Below are 24,164 nucleotides of genomic sequence, written 5' to 3'. Positions count from 1 at the left end.
GAAAAACAGATTGTACATCACCTGACAAACTGGTCTCCACCCTGTTGTCTGAATATACACTAAAATACTACAAAGCATACCAAAAAGCTATACACCTCAAGTACTTCACATCAGTGGATCCTCTCACTTGGAAAGGAATCTATACACGTCCCATATGAAGATGTGTCAACCCCTTAGTGGTTGATGCAACACGTATGTCCCACTAAAGTAATACACAGTTGAGTGGTTAGGTATCTACGTCCCTTACCTGTCTGGTGCTGCCATCTGGTGAGATGCTTTCAAAACTTCAAGAAGAATACTACAAACCATGGGGTAGGCACACAGAACACAGTGAGACATCAAGTAAGGTGCCATGTGCTTATGGCTGGCAAGGTGCACATGTTTTGTGAAAATCAAATAATATCACCTTCTTCCTTGTTCCAAGAAAGTTTGAAGTTAGTAATTCTGTTTCCTCACACACAGAAAACATTGTTTTGAAACATTACAGCACTCCTCATCAAATTTGTTGGTTTCTACATGGTTTGTAGTTAATGGAATGTACATGTCCCAGCAAACTCCATAAAAGGTAAAAAACCTTGGTATTTTATATGACAAGGACACCTTCCATTTCATGTTTCTCCTTTATTGCCATGAGAATAAATGTGTTTTGGTACTGACTTCTTATTATTTGTTCCAGATTTATCACCCAGATTAAGTCAAACAAAAATTTAACTGTAGTATTCCACAGCTGCAATGAAAACATGAACCCAGTTACATTCATGTGACATGTATCCCATCTTGCTGATTTTCAAAATCTGTCAACCTAAAGTTTTCTTATTATTAAAAGTGCAGTGCTGATATGGAAGAAGGCAGCTTGTTATTCATCAATCCCACCCACTTATCTTTTCAATGATCCATCACAGAGTATGAATATCTTTTGTAAACTGAATACTAATGCGTGATGAGCAGAAAGCACAGAACAGCAAAGGTTGTCTCCCTGGTTAGATTTATCAGTGTTGATGCATAACTGTGGAGCTGATTGAAGACACTGCATGAAATATTTAAAAATATTATCTGGTGTACACACTCTTGTATATCCTATTAGAGCCAGTAGCAACCAGGACAGAACTTCGGTTTAAGATTATATACAGACTGACATTTGTTCTACAGCAACTGCTGCAAGGTCCTTTTGCAAAAATTCCAAGTGTTGTTTCTCATTTGTGAATGCCATTTCAATGGGTAGTCACTCTCTCTCAAACAGAATACCAATATTTGATAATTAAATAAAAATTTTCACATCCAACAAACCATGAGGCTTAGTTAATCTTGTATAAGTCCGCTCATCATGGGCTTTAGGCCACTGACTGTGATACTAAATACAGTGACCTTTAGAAACCTTCCTCGTGGGCAGTATTATTCTCCTATTCAAAATCTTCTCATAGTGTTCTGCACATCTGTGTCCCACAATCATGTTACCAGTTATGGTTTGCCATCTTCCGAACCCACACTGGAAGTGTGGTGTCTGAATTCATGAACCAAGACAAGATGGCAGTGCACCACCTGTTCAAAGATGTTTCTTGCACTGTTAGCAATGGCTATAATATAATAACACTAATGGACAAACTAGGAAATCTGTTCTCATATCTACATCTTACAAAGCAGTTTTTAAGCTGCTTTAAAATCAGAAAACTGTTAAGCTTCATGTAAAGCTTTTTAAGAAACTGATAAAATTCTATTTTTCATGGAACACCATTTGCTGGAAATACTTTTATTGTTTTCGTTATCTTTCATATACCATCATAATATTCCCTTGGACCCTGTCCTTTGCACAGAATTTATGCAAACATCTAAATATTTTCAAGTTTAATCACACTGAACTGGGGTCACCATGTCCACTGTGGCTACTTGTGGCTGTTGTAAACAGAAGGAAAAGAAGAACAACAGTCTGGCCTAAAGAGTTTCTTGATATGATGAGAGTCCAAAAACCACACCACAGATTTATTTCTGAACGACAAACATAACCAAGTTCTCTTATAAAACTCATGCACCTGTGATGTATCCAGATGTTCCTTCAGTTCCTAAACCAATTTCTAATGATCCTGTCACTTGTTCAATATCAAAAGCCATTGAAACATACACTGTTGACTCAGAAATGCAAGAAGATAATGCATTTTCATCTCTTTAACAATTCAGACTGACCAACAACATGCTGAAGACATAATAAATGATGCTGAGCTATGTGACATCTTATTGGATCTGGTAGTAAAAAGGCACTACTATTTTGTTGAAGGCTTACAAAATCCTTTGTTTGTACTGTGTAAAGCAACCTCACACTTTTGGCATAGACACAAGGAATTCCTGAAGTTCTCTGCAATAGGTGGCATTATTTGCTAGAGTATAGACATCAAACATCGTGAGTGTGGAACACAACATTGAAGATTCATGACTGTTAATTCATTCACATAAGACTAATCTTCAGACAATATTACTATCTCCAGAAACATATGCATCACTATTTGCTGGATATTCTGCCAGACTTGAAGAGACATACAACAGCATGTCACTACTTCTTGAAAAAACACTCACTATGAATGCAACCGGTGTAGCTGTGGTCGTTTGAAAGAATTCACTCTTGGGAATAAAAACAAGGTACTCAAGTACAACTGTTTTATATGCAAATAGAACAGTAAAGATAAAAACACCACTACGCAATGAATATACAGTTGATCAGAGAGAGAGAGAGAGAGAGAGAGAGAGAGAGAGAGAGAGAGAGTGCAGCCAAAATGTACCACTGATTGATCATGACAAAGATATCGTGCTCCATCTTCATTTGATGCTGGAACTCATAAATTTCGTAATGGCTCTGGACAAAGACTTAGATACCTTTTAATATCTGTGAAAGAAGTTTCAAGAGTTACTCGATGCAAAAGTGGAAGGAGGTGTTATGACAAGACCACAAATAAGGAAGGTGATTACTGACAGCTACTTCCCAGACTTAAAATTAGGTACTGAAAGACATCAATAGATGGCATTCAAGTCAGTTTGGTCATATTCCTTACAGATCATAAATCTGCTGACTCTGTGGATGTCATGTACAAGTTTACTGGAAAATAAAAACAACTGGGTTGCAACATGTACTTCAAAGTTCATCTCTTCAACTCTTATGTTGATTCCTACCTAAATTATATGTCTCTCTAAACTCTTGAAGTGAGTGGGGATTTTCTTTCTGTTACAGCTTCTACAATATTTTAATACTTTATCCTGAGTATTCATTCCTCTCTTCCCAAGAAAGACGTAGCTTTGAAATTTTGAAAGTACTATTTTCTATGTTAGTAGCAGTTTTGTTTCCATAAAACTTATGCTCCTAAATGTTGAAAAATGTTCTACATTCATCTTTAAAGATATTGTTTACAACAACTTCCTATGTTAAAAAACAAAGATGTGACTATATTGTCTTAAAGAATTTCAACAATTACTCATAGGTACTAAAAATCAGTGACATTCAAAACAATTGCAGTGCCAGTCAAAGCTGCAGTCCTGTTAAACTTAGATGTCGAACATGAACTTAGAACACATACATAATGAAAGATCCTTAAGGCAAGAGTAAAGCAATACACTAAGCGGTTCTGTGTCAAATATGTATTAATTTAGGCCTGAAAAGCCATAGAAGGTATATACATAACATAAACATAGTGCATAGACATAACAAAACAAGAAGTGGCATGAATAGGTTTAGACAGCACTGTAATGAAGGTATTATTATGCACTCTTAAGACAAATCGTGATGAATAATCAGTCCACATATCTAAACCTTTAACTAATTCTGCCATACATCATTAATTACACATCTAACATTTAGGTACCATAGCTCATATGTGGAGAATTTCAGGAAAATATATTCTTGCTCTAAATAAATCACCTGAATCAGTGTCTGAGCTCGAATAAAAGCTCCCTTTATCATTTTCCCAAGGATCCGGTTTAGGTTTGATACAGTAGCCCTCCTCATCCACTTCAGGAGTTGGTGTCTCTGACTTCCTATTGTCATCCTTGTCTTCCCTGGAAGCATCAAGACTTCCATTCTTTCTGAAGAGTTGAACAACAAAGACTTTAGTCTCTAGAGATAGTATCAGTCCATTTTTAAAAATAAAATTTTGAGACTTCTGACTTAAGTATAAACTACCTTTAAATGGAATGGAAACCAGTTTCTTCAATGTAGCCACAAAGCATATATTATTTTAACAATTTAGGAAAATTGAATCAAGGGTTGTCCCATGTATCATGTGTTTTTAAGGTGATATGACACTCTACTATGTGAATTTCCTACCTGAATGATTAATAGTTACTCACACATCTGACTTTTCTTCTTTACTACTAGTGTTATCCATGCCATCTTTCTTCTTTTTCGCTTTCTTTTCCTTACGCTTCTCACGCCTGCTTCTTAAAAACCCTGCAAATCACACATAATTCTGTAATATTTTACATCGATTAACAAAACTCTACTGTGCATTTCTTATTATAATTGCTAACTGGGAAGCTACTAAATGCTAATATTTAGACAGGCTATCAAAAAATGTTCACTTTGTGCACTCCTGAAGAGGCAACTACATAACTACTAAAAAATTACAACTAATTCAGAACACTGCAGTAATTATGTGAGCTGTATATCAGTGATAATGGAAAAGAACCTTTAGACGACATATTTACTGGCTGTTGTGTCAAATGGCGTTGGTCCCACTTGAAAACTTCACGCAATATTACCCAAATTCTTTGGTAAATGTATGTTCCGTGAAAAAGAACCAATATACAGATATTTGAGTATGTAACTGTTTTTCAGCCTTATGTGGCCATTACCTACTTTTCAGTCATCACATAAATGGCAATTAATATTTGGTTTAAATCAAAACAAAACAAAAACTAGTACATGCTGCCAACAAATTAATGAATTTGGCCTTTCACTACGATGTATACTTTTTGGTTAAAAATATTCCATTTCACTTCGCCGTCTAGACTGACACCAGTTGAATCAGTGCTACGATGCTGGCAGCACGAATGTCAAAACAATGCAGCAGCTCTAAACAAACCACATTTTTTTATTGTACCTATGGCAACACTAGCCATGGTGCCCATTTTCAGAAAACAATGAAGTACAATTGTAAGTCAAGTGAATTTGCAGTTTTTTCGGTAGTGATTGATGACAATGTACACAGGATATGGAATGAAGTGCATGTATGCATGCTAGACAGGGAAACAAAAGTCTGACAAGACTGCAATTTCACCTTAAATGAAGTGATGTACAACAAATGAAAATATTTAAGAAAACAAATTAGAATATTGTAACCAGACAATGTGGAGCATAAAGAAAACCACATATATATAACTAAAAGTAAAGCTGCTACAAAAAACGTCCACAAAAGTACTTGTGGCAGTGTCACATTGCAGAATGGACATTGAATACACGTGACATTGATTGAACTGTTTCCAGCCAAGCAGTGGCTAATTCTACTTCAAACCTCATTATGCAATCAATGTAAATAATGTGACATTTTAAATGATGTAGAAATCTTTGTAAGTATGGTGAAGTGCAAATGATCCCGAGTTTTTACTCATGACAGATCAAATTAGTTTAGCACTCACTATTTGCAATGAAAACCACTGAAAATTTTAAATAGACATTTCTTTGAACAGAGACACCAATGCATAAGTAGCAAATGTCAGCCATTTATACAGAGTGAACAAAAAATCCATCTACAAACTTTTAAGAGGTGGTAGTATGAGCCAAAATCAGAAAAAAGTACAGTAAACGTGGTCTCAAAAAAGCATAATTTAAGAACTATGAGCACATGCTCATCTTTGCTACTGTGAAAAACATCTCTTGTACTGGATAAATGTTGACAGTTCTTAAAGAATGCTTATTAGAGCCCATGTTTACTATCCCCCCCCCCCCCCCCCCCTACTTTTGGACCATACTACCACTGCAAAATTTTGTTGGAGGAGTTCTGGTTCACTCTTAAAGAAATATGCTTTCTTATGACAAACAGAATTACATTTTGCTATTGTGCTGTGCAAATTTTCTGGTGAACAGTTCACACTACTTTGCTCTATGCGAGGACAATAAGAAATATGTAGGCCACAACAAAAATGCAGGAATAAGTTGATTCAGCATAACTATAATTATAGTTCAATGTCACATTTGGCCAACAGCCAGTAAATCTTACTTTATTTCCCTTTAATACATGTCTGGCTACAAAAATCCTATAGGTTTCTGACAGCCTATTCTTCCTCTAAAGACAAGAGCTATCATCAGGAAACAATAGTACAGAAGGATGTAAGTAATTTTAGAACCAAGCAAGTAAAAAATTTCCTGTTTCTTTGAGTCTAAGTAAGGTTATACACCAGTAGTGCAGTAAATGCACATAAAATGTCTAGCAAGCTCACAAAACTAATTACTTTGCAGTGTTTACTATGAATGCAAAGACTAGATTTTCAGAAGTTCATACAAATAATAAATGCTGACACACACAAAAAAACAGTTAACACTTTCTACTATAGCAAAACAGGCAGCATTTGTGTAAAGTTCTGCTATGACTGAGTGATACAATCACCATTTGCGTGGAAAGCTCATTACTTCAGCATAATATTCTTTGATTTTACAAAAGCATTATGCAGAAGTCTGATACTTAATTTCTTAGCTGAATGTGGCTAAGCAAGTGCATAGAGGGAGTGAACAAGAACAGAAACCTGTGGTCCAGGATGAGAGACTAGAATAGGGTGATCGAGTTGGAGAGTCGCCTGCACATTTTTCCACGCATTTGGTCAGCAAGAAAAAAGAAAGAAATACAATAAATCCTTAGATTATTGTAAACAAAATTAAGAAAGATAAAAAATATACAAAAATAATTACAGTTTCAAATGACAGCAATCCAATTAATCACAGGCAAATTATACTATGTTATAAACTAATATGATAAGCTCTAACGATAAAAGAAAATTGCAACACATCCCGCCAACATTTAGGTAAGAACAGATGCCAGGAGTTTTGGAATGATGGATTAGCTAACACACATATTCTCATAGTACACTTATTGAAGAGTCAGTGGTAAAGTGTGCAATGGTAAAAAGAGGAAAGAAAACCCTTTGCTTAATTGACTCATTTAAAAGATAAGAGCACTAGAAAATACCACTTAAAAATGATAATCTTATTACAACAAAAGAGAAAGAAATCAACATTATTTCTGTCACCACTAAAAGTTTAAATATAAATACTTATCTTAAATTTCAAATGTGTTACTGCATGCAGCAATCGTGTGAAGGAATATTGTTGACAAAGATACAAAAGCTTAATAATGTTAAAAAGGAAGTTTTAATATATGTCAATTACAAACTAAATGTAGCAAGCTCAAACATATAACAATACTTCCATTGCATCACACTAACAGCCAAATATTTAAATGAAATAAACACAGTTCAACACCGAAAGTGAAGAGTGCACTATTTTAAATTTACTACAGCAAACAAAAACAAAAAACTGAAAACTTTAAATTTCCTCCAATATCTAATTTTTTCCTATTACCTTTACACTTTTCTAATTGAATGGCTGAATAAGTAACATTTTCCATACCCAGAATTAACAGAACAATTGTCATATACGAACTGCATTGATGTCAAGCAACCAAATGAAAATCTTACCTCCCATCCCTCACCTAAATTCAGATATAATCAATTCTTTTTCAGTGAGATATGTCTTAGACATGTAGCTATTCATTTCAACAGAACACAAGAGTTATCAAACAAAAGAAAATGAACCTCTGATGCTTTATACACAGGACAGGCAAAACAAAACTGACCCAGAAAATATTTTGTACATCTTAAGATAGCACCCAAAACCCAACTTCTATGATAAGGTCTCCTCCCCTCCCGGATGTGGATAATGTAAGTAGTTCGGGTCACCTACTTTAAGTTGCACAAAATTTTTCTATGCCAGTTTTATTTTGTCCACCCTATAGTTTGTACTGAACAGCAACCTTGTGAATGTCTCCTAATAAATCACTTTTTTTCCAATTATCTGACACACTTCTCCACTGCAGTGAGATGGAAAAAGTATATGTCTATATATGCTTCTAAATACTCACCAGCATCCTGCACATGTTGTCTTCCTTAATACAAAATATTCTGTTTTGTTTTTAAAATATGTCAGAGCATATTAGTAACTTCTTACCAGCCAAAGTAACTGCACTTCAGTTGGAGAAGCTATAGTTTCAAAAAGGATGCTTCACTGAACTAAACAAATGAAAAATTGAATAAGTGCTTGTGTTCTGCATTTTAAATGTCACAAAAAATTATTTCCACAGTTTTTACACATGTCCTGTCGCAATGACACAGGAGCAAATGTTCATCACACAGCACACATAAATCATTTGTTTCTAAGGTTTAAAGCAACAATCGTTAACAGAGCCTTAAGCAACATAACCTCCAATTAACCTTTGCCATAATGTCTAGCTGTAAACCTTTTAAGCTCCATACACCAATGTGATGAATACTGTACACCGTATAGCTTACAGCAACTAAATTCAGTCTGCTCACTCCCCACCTAATCCACCAGACTACTATAACTGATGACATACTTTTTTCAAATTTTTCCAGCTGTTATAAATGCTAGTTATATGCGTTAGACATATTGGCAAACATCTGAGTATATTTCGTGCATGCATAAAAATTCCTATCACCCAAACATTAAACTTATTGACAGCAGAAAAGACTTTAAAGGCTTTAAAATCCTGGCTGGCGTGCCAAAACACTAACTGCTAACTAAGAAAACAGATTTTAACCATTCTTTCTTCTAAAAGTTGATTACTTAATACATTTGACTACCTTGGTGGACTTCCCAATGCATACCAACTAGAATTTAATTTGTTGATTGTATAAATTAGGTCTCAAGATAATGCACTACTCTGCTGCTGTATTTTAATGGCTCAATGTCTATACTTGCACTCCCACAAGTATTACACAAATAATTCCACCCGCACAATACTTTACTGTAATAGATGAAGGGTAAACAACATTTGAAGTAATGGGGCTACACTTGATAGCCAAAATTTTCCTCTTTTTGTAAACTAACATACTACCAGTGGGTGATCAACTTCCAAGAGTCAACTACATAGTCTCTTGTTTACTAACTGAAGTTATTTGCTTAATGTCACCTAAAAGCATAGTTTCCTTACTAACACATTATAATTGCCTAAATCAGGATTGTGATGTTCTACAATACAAAATGCTTAGAGAAACTCATTTCTTACAGGGTCTGCATAACGAAAAATAAGGCTGAACTTAAGCATTACAAAAACATAGATTTGCACATACCAACAAGAGTAGCTTGGTGAAGGCGTACATAAACCAAAATTTTATAGATGAATGTGCTATGAAAAAGAAACCAGAGTGTAAAACTGAAAGCTGTTGCTATAATTACTAAATTATGTGATTTATTGAGCAAATTAAGAAGAAGCAAGCACAGTCCCACCAACAACCAAGATCAGCATACCAAAGCAACAAGCAAACCAAAGCATACAAAAGCAGGATCCTATTAGGGTGACAGGCTGAGAGATTACACTTTGATCCTCGCAAAGGGTTCCGTGCTAGCGAAGTTGCATTCCCAGTGGGAGGAACCCCGGCCCCAGTCGTTGGGCTCGTGGGAGCTGAGGTGGGAAGACTCCCACCCTCAGGGTTCCCACTGCTTCCTGCAAACATACAACATGCCAAGTTGCCAAATCTACTGGTGATGTTTTTATGTACTATTCACACTGTTTGTTCTGATCATCTAATGGAAAAGATCACTACTTTTATTTGGGAAACTGATCAAGTATAGCAAGGAAAATGTGATGTAATGAATCCTCAGCATTTAACAGTTTTTTATGTTGTTTGCATCAACTGCTTAAAAATTCACCACTGAAGTGCACATGCAAAAACAAACACGCATTAACCACTCTCCCCCTCCCCCCCCCCCCCCCCCGAAAACACACACACACACACACACACACACACACACACACAGTGCTGCTTCAACCACTCTAAAGGGAGAACTAATCTTGTGTTACCTCAAAAATCAAGATAATATTGAATGGAACATAAAGACAAAAAGGAAGTAAGTTTTGAAGTATAGCTTCATTGGGTATCTTTCATAACATGATAATTCTTTGCTAACAATAAAAAAAGAAACACCATGAAAGGCAACTGCCACCTCTGCGATCAGGCCAAGAGGAATATGCAGTACTAATCTGCTGCCATGTTATCTTCTGCCATATGGTGTCATTTGAATGCAATATGGAGGGGCATGGGGTCAGGACATCATTCTATCTGCCACTGTCAAGCTTTCCAGACAATGGAACCCCTACATTTCATTCAGGTAGGGTGTCAATTGGATTCACAAGGCTGAATCCACCCTATTCCAATTGTTCCATTGAGGAAATAATCCTGGAAGCACCAGGAATTGACCCTGAGTCCTTTGTGTGCCAGTCAAACATACTGATTGCACTGCACAGCTACAGAGGCCGACTGATATTGAAAACAAAATACAAATATCTGACAATGTGTGATCCATTACATGTTGGGCATGCAACTGCAGAAACTATTTCATCAGCTGATATTTCGGCCATATCTTTCAGCCATTTTCAAACAGAAAGGAAGCCTTGCTGACTGTTTTAATTATTGTCCACACAGATTCCTGAGCCATTTGATGCAGATCTTTGAACACATCCTTGACAAAAGTATTTGTAAGGTAGCTCAAATCAAAAGGGATCAAGCCAGATTTGCACAAAATTGGGTCACAACTGATTAATCCAAGTTGCACAGATGCTGGTTGAAAAATACTGCAAAAAGAACAAGCCACAGCACCTTGCTTTTCTACACCTATAAAAGTCTTTCAATCAGATATCACATTATCCAATAAGGTTAATGCTTCAAGTACATGGCATTCCAGAGCACCCTAACAGGGTATGGCTTTTGTATGTTGAAGCAAAAAGCTACATTCATGTAGCTGCAGGCAAATCCAGTGACTTTCACATCACAGTATGAGTCCAATAAGGCTTGGCCTTATCACCACTGCTGTTCGTTCTTGTGATGGGCACTGTCACATCAGACCTGCATATGACACTAGATGGGATCTTCTCTACGCTGATGTCATGTTGACTGCGGAGGACAAGTTTGATCTCCAGTGCCAAACAAGTGTGGAACAACCGGCTTGCACAATATGGCCTATGGCTCAACAACGAGACAACTGAGTACATGACATCAGATCCATGAGAAGTTGAGCCACCAAACCTTGAGAGGGAAGTTCCACGAACAGCATCAAAATTCAAGCATTTCATTTCTACAATCTCTATCAATGGCCAACTTACAGAGAAGGTCAATGCTAGGACGCAGACAGCTTGGATAAAGTGGTGAACGACAAGAGGAGTCACCTGCAATCATCAGCTTAAGTATCATCTGAAGTCATAGATCTAGTGGACTGTCATCTATCCTACTCTCTATGGCACCAAGTGTTGGCCAGCTACAAAAGAGGCCAACGACTAGGGGTCATGCTTACATGGACAAGCAGCATCAATCAACTGGATCAAGTTTCAAACGATACTCTCAGGAAATGTTTTGTGGTTGTACTGTTCCAGAAGAAAACATGAGAAAGCCATCTGTGTTGGCTTGCACATGCACTGCATGTAAAGGGTGATACTACTGTACAGACAACATACACATTGGGAAGTCGCAGGAAACAGAGCCAAGGGACGACAAATTGATGGACTGACACACTGCACAACAACCTGAATGCTGTAAGTCTTCATCCAGACATGGCTCACGATTGAACAAAATAGAGACACCAAAAATCCACTCAGCAGAGCCTGCCACCAGGCAGTACAAACACTAAAGAAAAAGAAGAAGAGACCTTCCCGCCATATTTCAAGTGATACGAAAGACATAGTAAGCTCACTCAGAAGATGGCCGAAAGGTATACAGCTAAAATGTCTGATGAAGAAAGAGCTTCTGTCATTAGGCACCTTAAAGCAAGTGGATCATTCATTGTGCCACTAAAACATAAAAACGCAGATCTGACATTGTGTTCATAAATAAATAGTTCTTGTGGTGCAGCAAGTGGAGTGTTCTCCAAGCATCAGTGAAATCTTGATTAGAGGGTGTTTCAATGTTCACTGACTTACAGTTTAGAATTAGAACAATCTAAGTCTGACAAATAAGAAATACTACATGGCATGTTTCAATATGCAGATAAAAATGATGGGATGCTTGTGACCTCTGCTTTATCTTCTGTAAGTTCAAATGGCTCTGAGCACTATGGGACTTAGCTTCTGAGGTCATCAGTCCCCTAGAACTTAGAACTACTTAAACCTAACTAACCTAAGGAAATCACATGGGGAGTAGGACACTAGCACAGATGTGAAAGGAAAACATTCTGGTACCTGTAATTTTTTCACTTCTACACTCTCCTTGGTCAAAGCATTCAGAACAATTTACATACAGCAGAATAAAAGTACACTTTTATCAGTTATATAGTTAGTGCCAATCAAAAGCAAAATAATTTTCCACATTAAATAGCACTCGAGCAGCACATAAATAGTCCATACTTTAAGCAAAACATACAAACAAAAACAAAAAATTACAATATGAATTCAATGAACAAAAACAGAATTGTTAGATTGCCAACAAGGACATACTGTGTCAAGCAACACACACACACACACACACACACACACACACACACACACACACACACACACACATTTCCTTTCTTTAGTTCTGCTTGGTAATGAAAAGATATGGCTAAAAATACAATCTACCATAGAAGTTTATGCAAATACTGCTAGTCTCATTGCCTGTAATATGAAGTGAGCTACAGCAAATTTATTAGTGAAGTTAGTGTTGGCAACTTGGTGGAGGTATTCTAGGAAATACCACTTAAAAAACAACAAAATCTACAATTAATACATTAATTATGTCACAGCAATACTCCCTGGTGTTCAACAACACAAGGTGTGTCGAGTTTGTTCCAATTTTTCAGTTACATACAGTTCATGTATCAAATCACATATTACCTAGTACTAAGAGCTTTTCAGCCTGCCAGACACCCTATGAACATCCTACAATGAAATAGTTTTATTAGTATTCATTTCTTCCACACGAATATGGCAGTTAACATTTTTTTCTTTTCTTTTTAGATGAAAGCAGAGTTACAGTATCAACAGCAGTAATCTGTGCCATTAGCCATGGTGGTTTGTAAAACTCTGTCTTAGCATATAATGTCTGTAGTTCATCTGCAAAAATTCCCCTGGAAGCATCACTTTCAGTGCTCAGAATATGACAATGGCAAACCACTTTCACTGGGACCTTGTTCTTGGACAGCTCTGTGTGAGGGTCCACACTCTACTACTCAATATATAAATGCTAATATGGAACACTATTTTTTTCTCTCAATGATTATGTTGATTTGGAGGGTGGGATAAAGGGGGGAGGGAGGGCAGGGATGTGTCTTGGCCTCTTCTAAAATATTAAAAAATCATGTAATATAATAACAAAAATTTTGATCAAAAGTCAAAAACCTGTGCAAAATTTATTAAAGAATGTGACAGAACAAGTTAATCTGTATGTCTGTCACGAAAATCGATCAGTAAATGTATGTGGTTACAGGTAATTAGGCATGCAACATTAATAAAACTCCATACTGAAAGTATTTAACACCAACAAAATTCATAATACTGCTATAACATGTGGCAAATTATTTCAATATGATGGAAATAATGATACTGGAAGGCTGCGAAAGGCCATTTACATTACTGTGGATTGTGGTTATCAACTCTCAACTAAATTCACCAGTAATGTCGTCCACCAACAGTCAGCCCTGATTAACTTTAAACATAACAATAGGATGCAGCAGTGTCCTGGGTGAAGAACGAATACTGGAACAAGTAAAGATAATAACCATTAGAGCTGTACTGAAGCAATCATATGGCTCTAGCACAGCTACCAAAGCTGTGTTTACAAGATGCTGCAGTCACTGACAGTCTTAAGTATCAACTAAGGTATTTTGATGTTTGGATAAGCATCTCTTAACCCATTCTTTCAAAAACCTTCACAATATTCAAATGGGAAGCTGTCGATGCTCTTCATCAGTTGTTTCAGCTGGAACTTGAAAGCAGCTACTTCATTAACTAGCTTCACTTTAATATCTGCTATATTTGGAATCAAAATCAGCTGCACATTTTCCAGGTAACTTGGAAGCAGCGAAAGTACTGACTGGAGGGGCAAGTATATTAAATTTTTGCTTGCTTTCTCAACTGATGTCTTGCTCTGGCCTTCAGTTGGCAGGAAACTGGCAAAAATAGGAAGCCTTCAGTCAAATAGCATATCTGCTTCCTACAACACCATAGCAAAGGAGCAGCAAGAAATCAGTTATTGAAGCAAGATGGGTATGTGGTAGTTGGGTGAATCAAAAACATCATTGTGGCACAAACCATATTAGTGATACTACTACTTTACGATGCCACTTGGTAAAAATGACCCTGTAACAACACTGCGTGTTACAGTCGTGAGCCAAGGGAAAGGCTTTTTCCTGTACGCAAAAGAAATCTCATACCTTGCCCGGTTAGTTCTTGGACTCACCCTTTTCCACCATCAATTATTCTGCCCACTCAGTGTCTGCACTCTTGGTGAGGCCCTAGCTCTCCATTCCCTTGGAACAGCCCTGGTAACAACCCACAACACAACTGAGGTGTATACTGGTTCACAGACAGATAAATAAGGCAAACTGTTGCGAAGTTTCTCAGTGATGTTCTTCCATGGAGATTGGAGAGAATTTCTGCCATTTTTATGTGCCTGTCGTCAACACAATGCCATAAATATACAATGAGCGGTTACTTTAACTCCTTTCATTAGATGTCAACAACAAGCTGTTAACTCTCTTCCATAAAATGACTAACAATTATTTGTACAAATAATTTCATGGGGCATACTCTGTACCTTGTAGTTAAACAAGGCAAGGGGCATAGTGTCCACTCAACAATGCTACCAATGAGTTAGCACATGTGGGAAACCAATGGCAGATGTTTTTCTGACCAGTTACATAGAGAGAAAGTTATGCAAATTTTTATTAGATACCGGATCTCAGGCATCTGTGGTAAGCAAGGGCACCGTTGATAAAGTGAAATTAAATCTGCCATACTGGGCATTACGCAGCATAGAAGGGGATCTTGTAGATTCTCTCGGTTCAATGGTAATACGTTTCCAAGTGGGGGAAGGTAACTTCTGAGTTGACATACAAGTTTTTCCTGTAGTTGGCAATGGTGACTAAGTCATTCTCGGTTTAGATTTTCTGGGTGCATATCGCACCAGAGTTGACTTCAAATGGTGTCAGTAGAACAGAACAGAGCATTGTTTCACTTTAGCTCTATGGCTGGAATACTGTTACTGTCACAAGGCTCACCTCTCAGCCAGATGCAGCCCCCTAAACTGCTTACAAGGTCCCTTGAAGTCAACTCACGGGATATAGTACCAAAAGGTACCACAAAGATAAGATGGGCTGAGGTGGGAGCTGATCTGCCAGTAAATTCTCTGTGCATTGTAGAATCTTTATCTGACAATGAAGAACTGGACAAGGTGGGTTGTTCTGCACATCTTAGTTTATTCTATGTACAGGAAATTTAAGGGAGCAAAGTAATGACGCTGAGCACTGATAACCTTGGCCATAAGAAGGTACAGCTATCACATGATAGCTCGATAGCTAATTGAGAAAGAACTAGATTCAGACAAATTGGGCAGGGATTTCACTTTAAATTACAGAACACCAGGACAGTGCCAACTTGACTGGGACTGTTCCAAGATGGCCGCCGAGTAAGTGACGCCAGAAACCATTTCCAGAAAGTTAAGTAATTTAGACAGGAATATAATTTAGTTTAACGCCGACAACAAATTAAATAGGTGCATTAGTGTATCGTTTAGTCTTGCCGTTAAAGGTTTGACTTTTCTTTGCGTATTTTTTCAGAAAACACGAAAAGATCGTAACTTCGCGAAGTCGCGCTTAGGCTTAAATTTTGTAAACGTGTTTGTTTCTTGTTTTACGGTAATTTAACTAGTTTCTCGGTAACAAATAAGTAAACTACCATAAATAGCGTGTAACTTCATTGTTTTAATACAGATTTCAGAAAAACAGCGTAACTTTATATCAGAAACTTGCCTATATACATTTGTTTATAGGCCTAATTCTCGTAACGTTTTTGGAGAATCAAAGTTAAAGTATCTCGTTTAATTGTCCATTTTTTCATTCCATCGAGTGAAATATATAATAAATAGCATATACCTTCGTTGTTTTAATACAGATCTCAGAAAAACAGCCGAATTTTAAAACAGAAACTTGCTTATATACTTTTGTGAATAGGCTTAATTCTTGTAACGTCTTTTTTGATTTTCGGTAATTTAATTGATTTATTCTAGCTAAAGTATTATTTTTGCCATGAGTGAGAAGTGCCTGACTTGCCGTAGAATTGTTAGTTCCGGGGTTTGGTGTGATGGATGCAGTAGTTTTTTTCACTGGGGGGACTGCAGTGGCGTGGGTGTTGGTAAAGTGGATCAGGCTCATCAGTGGTTATGTAGGATTTGCAGCAGAGATAGGAAGATAGTGGAACAGGAGGGGAAAATTGCTGCCCTTCAGGCTGAGCTAGATCAGGCTAGGGAAGATCTGGACAGGTTAAGGAGGGAGAAGGGCAAAGAGAGGTGGGAAGTGGCAACAGGTAGCAGAAGGAACAGGCCTAGAACTAAGTCTGACAGTTTTGTGGTGAATGTCAAAAATAAGTTTGACCTGTTGCTTCAGTTAGAAACTGATGAGCCTCAAGCAGAGGTAGGTGTAGACAGGACACAACAAACTTTCAATAGGAAATTGAAAAAGAATGTAGGAAAGTCATCGAAAAGGAAGAAAGTTTTGTTGTTAGGCAGTTCTCATGCCAGAGGTGTAGGCCAACTTCTGCAGGAGGAATTAGGACCAGAATATCAGGTCACAAATTTTTTCAAACCAAGTGCTAGTCTGGATCAGGTGACAGAGGATTTAGGTTCACTCTGTAAAGGATTTACCAGGGAAGACACCGTGGTTATTGTGGGAGGGCCAGGGAACAGCATCGACAGAGATCCTGGGTACAGTATAGAGTGTGACCTGGTAAAGATTGCGTCGGCATCGAGACACACCAATGTTGAATTTGTATCTGTCCTGAGACGCCATGACCGGCCTCATTTGAACTCTTCTGTTGGGAGAGTTAATTTGGAGTTGGAACAGCTGCTTGGGTCGGGTGCGGGGGCTCATATTGGTGTGGTTCCTGTTGATTATCTCAGTAGGTGGGACTATACCAGGCATGGCCTACATCTCAACAGGAAAGGGAAGGGGAAACTGGCTGGGGTAATAGCAGGAAATTTAAGGGGGGAGGCACTGCCATGAATGGTAAAATACCAGTGGTTACAGGTGTTGGAGCAGCACCTTTTTTAGGATAGGTAAGACAGAAAGATGTCAAGTTCTACGAGAGGTCAGGATTGAAACAAATCTTCAGTTTAGGAAAGAAATTAAACAGCACAATTCTAGCACATTGGATCAGCAATCACAGCTACCAATTATAAATTTTCACCAATCACCAGAAATTTTATCTCCACCAAGTTATATCTCAGTCCTAGGTAATTGCATTGACGAATTAAAGTCATCCAACCCAGTTGACATAATCTGCCTCTCTGAACACCATGTGACCACTGGTATAGGAACTAGGCCTAAGCACAATGAGAAACTCAGACAGGAGAGTACTGCAAATGTCAGAATAAGGAAAGGTTCTCATAAAAGTATAATTAAAAATAATGTAAGTATATTTCATCAAAATATTGGGAGTTTAAAGAATAAAGTAGATGAGCTTCTGGTTTGTTTAGAAGATTTAGAAGCTGAGGATGAAATAGATATACTATGCCTGTCTGAGCATCACATTGTTACTGATATGGATAAGGTAAATGTAAGTGGTTATATGCTCTCTGCACATGTAATGAGAGAAAATATGGAGAAAGGAGGAGTTGCCATATATGTCAAAAGTTATCATTGTGCAAAAAGTATAGAAACAAAAAAGTTTTGTGTAGAGAAACATATAGAGGCATGTGCCTGTGAGCTTAAATTAAATAAAGGCACATTTATAATTGTAACTGTATATAGGTCCCCATCAGGAAATTTTCATCTATTTCTGAAAAATTTGGACTCCTTGTTGTGCCATCTGTCAGACAGGGGGAAGCAAATTATTATTTGTGGGGACTTCAATGTAGATTCTCTGAAAGAGGGTAATAGGAAAAATGACCTTGAAGTATTACTCGGTTCTTTCAATTTGACACCTGTTATTGATTTTCCTACTCGGGTGGTAAAGGATAGCAGCTCACTGATAGATAACTTCTTTATAGACCAAGATAAGTTTAACCAGATAAATGCTCAGCCTGTTGAGAATGGTCTTTCTGATCATGGTGCACAGCTAGTTACAATATATGACATAGCTCCATTCAGCAATACTAAACAGTCCTCCAAAGTAGTACGTTCAGTCAACGATTTAACAATTGCAAATTTCAGGGAAAGCCTACAGCAGTTAGACTGGGATGAGGTGTACCGTGAACCTGATGCCAATTTAAAATATAATTTATTTCATGACATTTTTGTAAATGCATTTGAAAACCGCTTCCCCAAGAAAATAGTTAAATATACTCGTAAGAAACCTTGTAACAAACCATGGCTTACTAAGGGTATAAAAATATCTTGTAACCGGAAAAGGGAAATGTATCTGACAGCAAGAAAGAGTAGTGACCCAGAAACTATCAAAAATTATAAAAACTACTGTGTTATATTAAGAAAAGTTATTAAAAAATCCAGGAGTATGTGTATCATGTCTGAAATCAGCAACTCTGATAATAAAATTAAAACAATTTGGAATATTATTAAAAGAGAAACAGGTCAACCAAGAGCAGAGGAAGACAGTATTACCATCAAATTGAATGAAAGCTTTACGAACAAAAAGTCGGAAGTTGAAAATATTTTTAATAATCATTTTCTAAATGTTGTGGATATAGTAGGATCCAGGTGTTCATTAGAAGATGCTAGGCTGTTAATGGAAGAGGCCATACCTATGCAATTTGATACAATTGAAATCTCACCCACTTCTCCCTCTGAAATTAGGAAAATAATAAACGTGCTTAAAAGCAAAAACTCACATGGAATTGATGGCATTTCCAGCAAAATACTAAAAGCTTGTTCTCAACAGATAAGTAAGATTCTCAGCCACCTGTGTAATAGCTCTCTGGAACAGGGCATTTTCCCTGATAGACTGAAATATGCTATTGTTATACCTTTGCATAAAAAGGGGGATAGATCTGATGTCAACAATTACCGTCCAATCTCCCTTCTAACAGCTTTATCCAAAATTTTTGAGAAAGTAATGTATTCAAGAGTAGCTTCACATATCTGTAAAAATGAAGTACTAACAAAATGTCAGTTTGGTTTCCAGAAAGGTTTGTCAACAGAAAATGCCATATATGCTTTCACCAGTCAAATTTTGAATGATCTGAATAACCGAACACCACCCATTGGGATTTTTTGTGATCTCTCAAAGGCTTTTGATTGTGTAAATCATGAAATTCTGCTACACAAGCTCAAGTATTGTGGCATGAGTGGGACAGTGCACAAATGGTTTAATTCGTACCTAACTGGAAGAGTGCAGAAAGTTGAAATAAGTAGTTCTCGTAACATGCAAAGATCAGCACATTCCTCAAACTGGGGAACTATCAAGAATGGGGTTCCACAAGGGTCAGTCTTGGGTCCTTTGTTGTTCTTATTATATATTAATGACTTGCCATTCTATATTCATGAAGAGGCAAAGTTAGTTCTCTTTGCTGATGATACAAGTATAGTAATCACACCTGGGAAACAAGAATTAACTGATGAAATTGTCAATACTGTCTTTCAGAAAATTACTAAGTGGTTCCTTGTAAACGGACTCTCACTGAATTTTGATAAGACACAGTACATACAGTTCCGTACAGTGAATGGTATGACGCCATTAATAAATATAGACCTTAATCAGAAGCATATAGCTAAGGTAGAATATTCCAAATTTTTAGGTATGTCCATTGATGAGAGATTAAATTGGAAGAAACACATTGATGATCTGCTGAAACGTTTGAGTTCAGCTACTTATGCAATAAGGGTCATTGCAAATTTTGGTGATAAACATCTTAGTAAATTAGCTTACTACGCCTATTTTCACTCATTGCTTTCATATGGCATCATATTTTGGGGTAATTCATCACTGAGGAATAAAGTATTTATTGCACAAAAGCGTGTAATCAGAATAATAGCTGGAGTCCACCCAAGATCATCCTGCAGACATTTATTTAAGGATCTAGGGATATTCACAGTAGCTTCTCAGTATATATACTCTCTTATGAAATTTGTTATTAACAACCAAACCCAATTCAAAAGTAATAGCAGTGTGCATAACTACAATACTAGGAGAAGGGACGATCTTCACTATTCAAGATTAAATCTAACTTTGGCACAGAAAGGGGTGAATTATACTGGCACTAAAGTCTTTGGTCACTTACCAAATAGTATCAAAAGTCTGACAGATAACCAACAAGTATTTAAGAAGAAATTAAAAGAATTTCTGAATGACAACTCCTTCTACTCCATAGAGGAATTTTTAGATATAAATTAAGAAAAAAAAAGAAAAAAAACAAAAATGTTAAAAAAATAAAAAATAAAGAAAAACAAAAAAACACAAAAAAATAAAGTTGTTATATTAACTTAAGTATGTTGTTAAATTAACCTAATTATGTCATGTATTGGAAAATTCGACTCGTTCGACATCATTACGAAATATCGTATTCATGATCCATGGAACTAGTATTAATCTAATCTAATCTAATCTGACTGCACTGAGAAATAAAGCACCACATCTAGAGGTGAAAGACACTGAGGAACATAGAGAGATTTTTAAAAGAATGCATTGTGTTATTTGATCCTCCTGGCCCGCTGCTTGCTACGCCACTAGCTCAGAATCATATTCCCACTGTAAATGAGTCACCTGTTTATTCAAAACCATATCATGTTCCTCAAATGTTCACAACTTTTAAGAGTCAATAGCTGCAAGACAGAATCATAAAAGTAATAGCCCTTTGTCAGCATCTGTCGACACTGTACTGGGGGAGGGGGGGGGGGGGGGGGGGGGCAAATCACCAGATGGCAGAAAAGTACATTAGTTATGTGGTGATTGTAGTACATAAATCAAAGAAAACAGAAACATTAAATAATCTGGTCCAGTGTCAAAATTTTACAACTATGTACCTACGAAATGGACACTATCAGTCAACAGATGGCACATGAAGGCTGGCCAAAGACAGCATTCAAACCCCCTTCTGGTAATTACCAATATCGCTACATGCCTTTTAGGCCGAAAAATGCATCAGCTACTTTCCAGCAATTATTACGTAGTGTGTTGTGAAAATTAAAACCGAAGCAATGTATGGGGTATTTAGATGATATAATTGTACTGGCATTCTACGGATCAGAGGGTGGAATGTCATATCCCTTAATGGGGCAGGTATGTTATAAAATTTAAAAAGGGAAATGGATAGGTTAAAGCTAGATATAGTGGGAATTTGTGAAGTTTGGTGGCAGGAGGAACAGGACTTCTGATCACATGAATACAGGGCTATAAATACAAAATCAAATAACTGTAATGTAGGAGTAGGTTTAATAATGAATAAAAAATAGGAACACAGATAAGCTACTACAAATAGCATAGTGAACTCATTATTGTAGCCAAGACAGACACGAAGCCCATGCCTACCACAGTATTACAAGTCTATATGCCAACAAGTTCTGCAGACGATGAAGAGATTGAAGAAATGTATGATGTGATAAAAGAAATTATTCAGATAGTTAAGGGAGACAAAAATTAAATAGTCATGGGGGGCTGGAGTTTGATAGGAAAAGAAAGACAAGTAGTAGATGAACAGGGACTGGGTGTAAGAAATGAAAGAGGAAGCCGCCTGCTAGAATTTTGCACAGAGCATAACTTACTCATGGCTAATACTTTGTTTGTGAATCGTGAAAGTAGGTTGTATACATGGAAGAGACCTTGATATACCGGAAGGTTTCAGGCTGATTATATTATCGTAAGACAGAAATTTTGGAACCAGGTTTTAAATTGTAAGACATTTCCATGGGCAGATGTGGGCTCTGTGACCACAAGCTATTGGTTATGAGCTGTAGATTAAAACTAAAGAAACTGCAAAAAGGTGGGAATTTAAGGCGATGGAACCTAGATGAACTGAAAGAACCAGAGGTTGTACAGAGTTTCAGAGACAATTGACAAGGACGGGGCAAAGAAATACAGGAGAAGAAGAAGAAGAAGAAGAAGAAGAATGGGTAGCTTTGAGAGATGAAATGGTGAAGGCAGCAGAGGATCAAGTAGGTAAAAAGACAAGAGGTAGTAGAAATCCTTGGGTAACAGAAGACATATTGAATTTATTTGATGAAAGGAGAAAATATAAAAATGCAGTAAATGAAGCAAGCAAAAAAGAATATGAACATCTCAAAAATGAGATTGACAGGAAGTGCAAAATGGCTAAGCAGGGATGGCTACATCACAAATGTAAGGATGTAGAAGCATGTATCACTAGGAGGCAAGATAGATATTGCCAACAGGAAAATTATAGAGACCGTTGGAGAAAAGAGAACCACTTGTATGTGCATCAGTAACCCAGGTAGGCAACCAGTTCGCAAAGAAGGGAAGGCAGAAAGATGGAATGAGTATATAGAGGGTCTACACAAGGGCGACGTACTTGAGGGCAATATTACTGAAATGGAAGATGTAGAAGAAGATGAAATGGGAGATATGATACTGCGTGAATAGCTTGACAGAGCACTGAAAGTCCTAAGTCCAAACAAGGCCGCGGGAGTAGACAATATTCCATTATAACTACTGATAGTCTTGGGAGAGCCAGTCCTGACAAAACTCTACCATCTCGTGATCAAGATGTATAAGACAGGCGAAACGCCTTAAAACTTCAAAGAGAATATAATAATTCCAATCCCACAGAACGCAAATGTTGATAGGTGTGAAAATTACCAAACTATCAGTTTAATATGTCATGGCTGAAAAATACTAACATGAATTCTTTACAGACGAATGGAAAAACTGGTAGAAGCTGACCTCAGGGAAGATCAGTTTGGATTCCATAGAAATTTCGAACACCTTAGGCAATACTGACCCTACAACTTACCTTAGAAAACAGATTAAGGAAAGACAAACCTACATTTCTAGCATTTGTAGAATTAGAGAAAGCTTTTGACAATGTTGACTGAATACTCTCTTTCAAATTCTGAAGGTGGCAGGGGTGACACACAGGGAGGAAATAGCTATTTGCAGCTTGTACAGAAACCAGATGGCAGTTACAAGAGTTGAGGGGCATGAAGGGGAAGCAGTGGTTGAGAAGGGAGTGAGGCAGTGTTGTAGCCTATCTCTGATGTTATTCAATCTGTGTATTGTGCACGCAGTAAAGGAAGCAAAAGAAAAATTTAGAGTAGGAATTAAAATCCATGGAGAAGAAATAAAAAACATTGAGGTTTGCTGACAACATTGAACTTCTGTCAGAGACAGCAAAGGACCTGGAAGAGCAGATGAACAGAATGGACAGTGTCTTGAAGGGAGGATATAAGATGAACATCAACAAAAGCGAAACAAAGTGTTCAGGCAGGTCCACAATTCCATTTCAGAAGGACACGCTGGTCACAGAGTAACGGAATGCACAGTAGTGCAATATTACTGGTAAGGCACATGACGACAGGATGTTGACATGCACACAAAGGGCAGTGTTCAGTCACCGAAGGACGATGTTACAAAGGCTACTCAAGGCACAAACCATTTCAGATGTTTGGGGTGGTTAGCGTTGGACCTTTTGCACAAACTCCATCACGAAACCATTATGTTTTGACAATAAGCGATCATCTTGTTTTGTTTGTATGGTAGTCATACGAAGCCAGCAGGCTGAAACAGTAACACATGCAATGGTAAACCAGTGAATATTCAAGTTTGGAATGTCTGAGACAATAGTAACTGACAAAAGGACAAATTTTATGT

General features: G+C 37.2%; 1 protein-coding gene across 2 annotated transcripts in view; it reads right to left on the bottom strand.

The window, feature by feature from the left end:
* LOC126470537 (F-BAR domain only protein 2-like) overlaps positions 1–24,164 on the bottom strand; it is a 302,833-nt gene that overhangs the window by 152,306 nt on the left and 126,363 nt on the right. Inside the window, exons 8-10 of one of the 2 annotated variants that reach the window (XM_050098467.1) lie at positions 9,582–9,710; positions 4,327–4,426; positions 3,899–4,062 (exon numbers count right to left, since the gene is read on the bottom strand). In XM_050098467.1, the coding sequence (XP_049954424.1) occupies positions 3,899–4,062; positions 4,327–4,426; positions 9,582–9,710 (393 nt within the window). The remainder of the gene's footprint in view (positions 1–3,898; positions 4,063–4,326; positions 4,427–9,581; positions 9,711–24,164) is intronic. The other variant, XM_050098468.1, reaches the window with a different exon arrangement.

The sequence above is a fragment of the Schistocerca serialis genome, chromosome 3 (assembly GCF_023864345.2).
Source record: "Schistocerca serialis cubense isolate TAMUIC-IGC-003099 chromosome 3, iqSchSeri2.2, whole genome shotgun sequence".
Classification (NCBI taxonomy): Eukaryota; Metazoa; Arthropoda; class Insecta; order Orthoptera; family Acrididae; genus Schistocerca; species Schistocerca serialis.
The sequence above is the reverse complement of the archived record's forward strand: the minus strand, read 5'-3'. Positions and strand labels throughout refer to the sequence as shown.